The 6195-nt window shown below is 48.7% G+C and overlaps 2 protein-coding genes across 2 annotated transcripts; one reads left to right on the forward strand and one right to left on the reverse strand.

Annotated features, from left to right (window-relative positions):
* Positions 1-39: 39 nt before the first annotated feature.
* Positions 40-1806, forward strand: ucn1 (urocortin 1). The gene is made up of 2 exons (XM_084700305.1): positions 40-113; positions 516-1806. The coding sequence occupies exon 2, from the start codon at positions 539-541 to the stop codon at positions 1049-1051; it is 513 nt and encodes a 170-aa protein (XP_084556431.1). The 5' UTR covers positions 40-113; positions 516-538; the 3' UTR covers positions 1052-1806.
* Positions 1807-2355: 549 nt separating this feature from the next.
* On the reverse strand, positions 2356-5536 carry trim54 (tripartite motif containing 54). Its single transcript, XM_084700301.1, is given in 6 exon segments — positions 2356-2388; positions 4187-4266; positions 4269-4363; positions 4663-4838; positions 5089-5178; positions 5180-5536. Coding segments are annotated over 6 exon segments (510 nt in total). The 5' UTR covers positions 5216-5536.
* Positions 5537-6195: the final 659 nt, after the last annotated feature.

Consider the following 6195-nt stretch of genomic DNA (forward strand, 5'->3'; position numbering starts at 1 on the left):
CAGTGGAGCTTTCCTGGATGTATATAACCGTCCAGACAGAGGCGTTCCACTCCAGTCGTCACTGAACGGGACTTTCCGGACCGGAGCGTTTGTGACATACCGGAGACAAAAGAGTGGGTAGTTGATGCTTCAGTTAGTTTGAAATGTTGCAGTTCAGATGAGACTGGAAAGATGCAGGCTAAATGTATTTGTGTCTTTGTATCTTTGTCATCTTAATGCTTTGCCTCATGTTGACCTTTCAATTTTATGATTGTTTATTCATGTTGCCATCTCATATTTTCGTGAGCTTTTACCAATATGTAACCTTTTTCTCTTCTTTTTTTTACACCGCTCAAAAAAATCTTAACATCTGTCGAGGCCCTCCTCAGTCTTGTCATTTGGGCAAAGACAAAGTTGTTGCCAATATTAATAAGCCTAACGTTTTTGCTCATCTTAAAGTAGGCAACTTGGTTTCTAATACCTGAACATGGAATTGTTTACTTCGGTCAGTAATATCCAGTCCTTTTCTTCAACAGGACACCGTATCCGTCCGCCCAGAATGAAGCCTGTGCCCCACGTCCTACTTCTTGCTACTGTCCTCCTAACTTTGCACGTGCCATCCAGCGTCTGCCGACCGCGGGACCGAGGCATGTTCACCGGCCACGACTACAAGAACCAGCTGGATGAGGTGTTGCTGAGCGCGCGCGACAACGCAGCGTCCTACCTCATCGGGGAGAAGCTGCTGAAGTCCCTGCAGAGGAACCCGCGGCTGCAGAGAAGTCTCGTGCTCCCACAGTTTCCGTTCGAGGATGCCGTAACTGCGATGGGCTCGAGAGATCTTGATCAGCTGGCGCGCAGCTTGCAGCAGCCGTTGGCTGTCGACCGCGCGCCGGAGGAAGAGGGCAACAGTCTGGACGAGCTCGTGGGGCTGAACAAGAGGAACGACGATCCTCCGATCTCCATCGATCTCACTTTCCACCTGCTGAGAAATATGATCGAGATGGCGAGGATCGAGAACCAAAAAGAGCAAGCAGAGTTGAACCGCATATATCTAGATGAAGTTGGAAAATGACGCGGCAAAGTTCATTGAGAAGGGAGTAGACTAACATGATCTCAGAGTATTCCTAACCCCTGGCACTCTCAGACCCCAGTAGCTCCATAGTTAATACTTAAATGCTTTAAACTGTTTATTTGCCTGTTATTTTACTCATTTTTTGGTGCCCTATGTGAATTAATGGATCATCTACACGGACCCAAAATGTTTTAGAATAAACCGATTCCAAGACAGTTTTTTACAGATGCCCCGTTAAAAGAGCACTCACGGTGGATATTTTGCCCGGTGAAATTCTGAAGCGCGCGTCTTCTGCTAGGACTGTGGCCTATACGTCATGTTTTATCGCCTTTCTATGTCAGGAATTTGAATTAAACTGGAAACGTGCGTCGTGTGTTTGTTTTCACCACAGTTGGAAGTTATGTTCAAATGTGTAACAGGAATGCGATATTGCAAGTAGTAGATCACAGTTAACTAGCCTCTATAAATGTAATTAGAAATGATTGAATACATAAAGCTCAACATTAAATATTAACAAAGCCACATCCAACAAATCACCTGTACTGTACCACGCATGCTTACAATTTTAGAGAACAAAAACGAAAAAAAAAAATTATAATGCTACCTTGTGTTGTTTAATGTTTGTCGGATTCTCATATTGCCTGGATGCATATGGGTTTAGAAGTAAATTAAAGCTTTTTGCCATTTATATTTTGTAATAAAAAGAAAATCCTGACGAACATGTCTGTAGACTCGTGCATAGTCTCTAGGTTAATTAGCGGATATAGGTTAATAAAGAAACGTCTTGCTGACTTCAGGGTTCACCTCATCTTTTTCCCTCCTCCCAGGGTTAACATTAGATTAAAATAAAAACGATATAAAAATGTTTGCTGTATAAATATTTTGTTTACGATTAATTAGGTTACTCTTGATCATTTAAAGCATTTGTTGTGCATAAAATTCACATAAAAATGCATAACGTGGAGAGTGTGGTGTTGTGTTTATATATTCGTAAAACTGTTGCTTCAGGTGGTATTGCATGGTAGCGTGTGCGCATGAGCGTCTCCTAGAATGTGGATGTCAGAGCGCCACTTTCTCACTACGGTGTTTTACTGACCGGGAAGGTCCACGGTGTTTTACTGACCGGGAAGGTCCACGGTGTTTTACTGACCGGGAAGGTCCACGGTGTTTTACTGACCGGGAAGGTCGCGCTCCACGGTTCTGTGCCATATAGGCTACTTGTCTTAGGCATCCATTCGCACACTCAAATGTGAGTTTTTCTAAACGGGAATGTACGGCCGTATGTGTAAAATGTCAAACGTACCCTACATAGGGACTGCATTGAGACCCACCGCAATCTGTAAAAACCGGGGGAACGTAGCGTAGACTGCCAGACTGAAAGTTCTGCTGTTGCACTATTGCTGTCACAGATCTCCCAGAGACACCAGTCCTGAGAGGAAAGGCGAGATAAATAGAGCAATAGGCCAGGTTAAGTAGAGCCGAGGCGTCCACAAAAAATGTAATGTCCGGTATGACTCATGACTGTTGCTTGTCTCTGTGAAAGATACTTGTGAAACAGTCCGCATCGTAAACTTCGGTTTTGTTCCAGCCTCCCAAACATGAAAGAGGAGTTGGCTGTGACAGCAGACCTTTAATTCAGCCATACATAACAGTGTTCATGGTGTACACGGGAGCTGAAACAGCCTCGGAGTGGGAGAGATTAAGCAGGAAGCATTTATCTTCTTGTCTCACAATGCATCCACTCCCAGGAGGACAGAGCAGAGAAACTACACAGCTGTGGTTGTTCTGAAGAGGATTATGATAATCTCTCTCCCTCTCCATCTCTCTCTTCTTCCTTTCTCTTGTCTTCACAGGAAGAACCTTGAAAAAAAGAGAAATAGTAATATATATTGGGCTCATACAGATCTTACCCTGTCTGCATTGTTTCTGTGTGTGGAGGGGCTGTATTCTCCTGTATTCTCCTACACCAGAATATTTCTGTGATGAAAGATTTGTTTTGTTTTCACAGTTATGTAAAGTCAACAGTACAGTACTATCTCTACTATCTCACAGTGACTGAGATCCCAGTGCCTGGAGACGATGGCCCACCAGCCCTGCTGAGACAGTGAGTGTGGACCCTCCCTCAGCCAGACCTAACATGTCCCAGGGTCCATATCTGTCTGTCTCGTCTGTCTGTCTGCCTGCCTGCCTGCCTGCCTGCCTGCCTGTCTGTCTGTCTGTCTGTCTGTCTGTCTGCCTGTCTGGCTTGTCGCTGAAAAAGGCATGTATCAACATGATGATACATGGACTAACACAAACACACACACACACTCCCATCCAGATAATGACCCATCTCCAGTCATAGCCTGGATCTTGGTGTGGGTTGTTGACTAACTCTGTACGTCACATCACACACTCCTATCCTAGCAGAATTACACCCATGTCAGTCTCACAAACACACCCCTCCCTGTCTGAATCTATCAGTGAGTGGACAGGCCTGTGGTACAGCCCCCCCCCCTCCTACAGCCTTACGTCCCAGCCCCCCCCCTCCTACAGCCTTACATCCCAGCCCCCCCCTCCTACAGCCTTACGTCCCAGCCCCCCCCCCCCTCCTACAGCCTTACATCCCAGCCCCCCCCCCTCCTACAGCCTTACATCCCAGCCCCCCCCCCCTCCTACAGCCTTACATCCCAGCCCCCCCCCCCCTCCTACAGCCTTACATCCCAGCCCTCAGAGTGTGATGTGCATCTGTTGCTGTTGTGAGGGAGAGGACGCCCTTCTGTAAGTCTGTGTGTGTGTGTGAGTCTGTGTGTGTGTGTGTGTGGAGACAGGGAGGTGAGATACTGAGAGTCCCTGCTAGGCTGCACACATCTGTCTACTGTCACTCTCTCAGCAGGCAGCACACACACACACACAGACACACACAGAGACAGAGAAATTAAGAATGAGCCTTAAAACAGTGTGATATGAAGGACTCCAAACACACACACACACACGCCTCCAGCTCCTTCGCCCTCCACCTCCCTCTCTCCTCCTTCCTCCGCCCTCCACCTCCCTCTCTCCTCCTTCCTCCGCCCTCCACTTCCCTCTCTCCTCCTTCCTCCGCCCTCCACCTCCCTCTCTCCTCCATCTCCATCCTTCTCCAACTCCTCCCACCTTCTGTGTCTCGTAGACGGTCAGTATGGGTGCGACCTCACAGTCCTTGTGGCGGCCGAACACCTTGCAGAGGGAGCAGCTGGGGTCTGGCAGCTTAGGCAGGAGATGTTGATCTTCTCTTCCTGGTGCTCCTCACACATCAGCTGCTGCCGCTGCTCTGGCTGGGGGTGGAGGGACCTGGGGGGGGAGGAGGAGGAGAACAGAGGGAGAGGAGGGGGAGAGGAGCGGGGTGAAGAGAGGAGAGGGTTGAGGATAGGACAGAGGAGAGGAGATGAGAGGTTAGGAGAGGAGATGAGAGGTGAGGACTCTACAGGTGTTTAATCCTATAATCTTCTCCCAGTCTGTCTGTTCCTGATTCTCAATAGACCACATGATGACATCGCCCCCTGGTGGACCTTCTGTGGAGACGACGGCAGAGCAAGCGCTCCCACACAAATGTAATATACCAGCGCCCTCTGCTGGTCATTAACTGGCACCTGGAGGCGTGATGTTTGTAGACGTCTATGATGTTCTCCACCAGCAGGTTTCTCTGCAGGCCGGACACTCCGTGTCGGTCCAGCGCCACCTCCTGGAGGCAGGAGGGACAGCGGAACCCCCCCCTACCCGAGGACATGGGGGCGGAGCCACGGCACTGCCACAGGGGATTGGCTGCCTGAGGAGGGGGAGGGAGGGGCAAGGAGGGGAGGAGGGAGGGGGTTGGGGGAAGAGGGGGAAAGCGAGAGTCATCAATGAACAAACTGAAAAAACACACACTTGAAGCCAGTCCTGCTGTGTTTACTTCCTCCAAAAGGTAAATATTTGTGTTGTCCGATGGATTGTACTGTCCATGTTTAGTGTTTTGAATAGAAGAGCACTATTGACTTTTAGACACACACAACCCAACCCCCCTGACACACACACACCTGGAAGACGTCGTTGGCACACTTCCTGCAGAGGTTGTGCTGGCAGGGCAGGATGACCACCGGCTTGGTGAACATCTCCAGACAGGTGTCCCCCTCCAGACAGGAGCTGTTTCTGCAGTGTCTTCATGGAGCCACACGGGGCAGCACCCAGGCTCTGCCTGCCTGCCTGCCTGCCTGCCTGCCGACACACACACACACACACACGTTTGCACACTCACTCACACACACATTATCGCCACACACACGTCTCTTCTCTCAGTGAAGGCTGATGATATTTCTGTCTCTCCTCAACTTTTCTCCTCCTGTTTCTCCACTAGATTAGTGTCAAAATGAAAAAAAGAGTCTATCACTCTACCCTTTCTTAATGAGTTCGTCCTACTGTCCCTTTCTCCTCTCTATGTCTTCATGTCTCCCTCTCTATGTCTCCATCTCTTTTGTCTCTCTCTTCCTCTATCCTTCTATTGCTCCCCCTCCCCCAGCCCTGTACTACTCCCTGGTGTCAGAGGGCTGCTGGTATATCTAGCTTGTGTTTGTTCAGTCTAGAGTTACTGTCCAAACTGCATACTGTGTCTAGTGGGCTAACCTACCCCCCACCTATCCACACCAACCCCCACCTTGAGCTCTTGAGGGAGAGAGAAGGGGATACCTTACCCCACAACTACCCCCACCAAGATGTCTTGAAGAGGGGAAGGGCCCTCCCTAACCCTCAGTGGAAGAGGGATGGGGAGAGAGAGAATGCAATGGGTGGGGTGGACATTCTAGCATCCATATTTATCAGCTTTAAGCTGATGGTCAAACAAACAGGAGTCAGAAATCATTTGATTCACCAATTGTGATACACACATACACATCCATAAGTGTTTCAATGGAGTACTGTTAACACGAATGGAAGGTCCTGAACCCAAGCAGCTTGACAGGACCGTGGAACTCGTGTAACAATAGAACCTGTGGAACAATAGAACCTGTGGAACACTAGAACCTGTGGAACGCTTACAGCATGTGGAACCCTGAGGTTTGTGGAACTCAACATGGTAGTTTAAATTTTTGTCCTGTGTGTTTCTGCTCTATAAGTGGATTTAAACATATTATATCTGTGAGTAATCGCAC

The sequence above is a fragment of the Hypomesus nipponensis genome, chromosome 6 (genome assembly GCF_054491055.1).
Source record: "Hypomesus nipponensis isolate SF chromosome 6, ASM5449105v1, whole genome shotgun sequence".
NCBI lineage: Eukaryota > Metazoa > Chordata > Actinopteri > Osmeriformes > Osmeridae > Hypomesus > Hypomesus nipponensis.

Bases quoted from the DNA above. Each gene is read 5' to 3' on its own strand.
- ucn1 (XM_084700305.1), top strand. From the start codon at position 539: ATGAAGCCTGTGCCCCACGTCCTACTTCTTGCTACTGTCCTCCTAACT.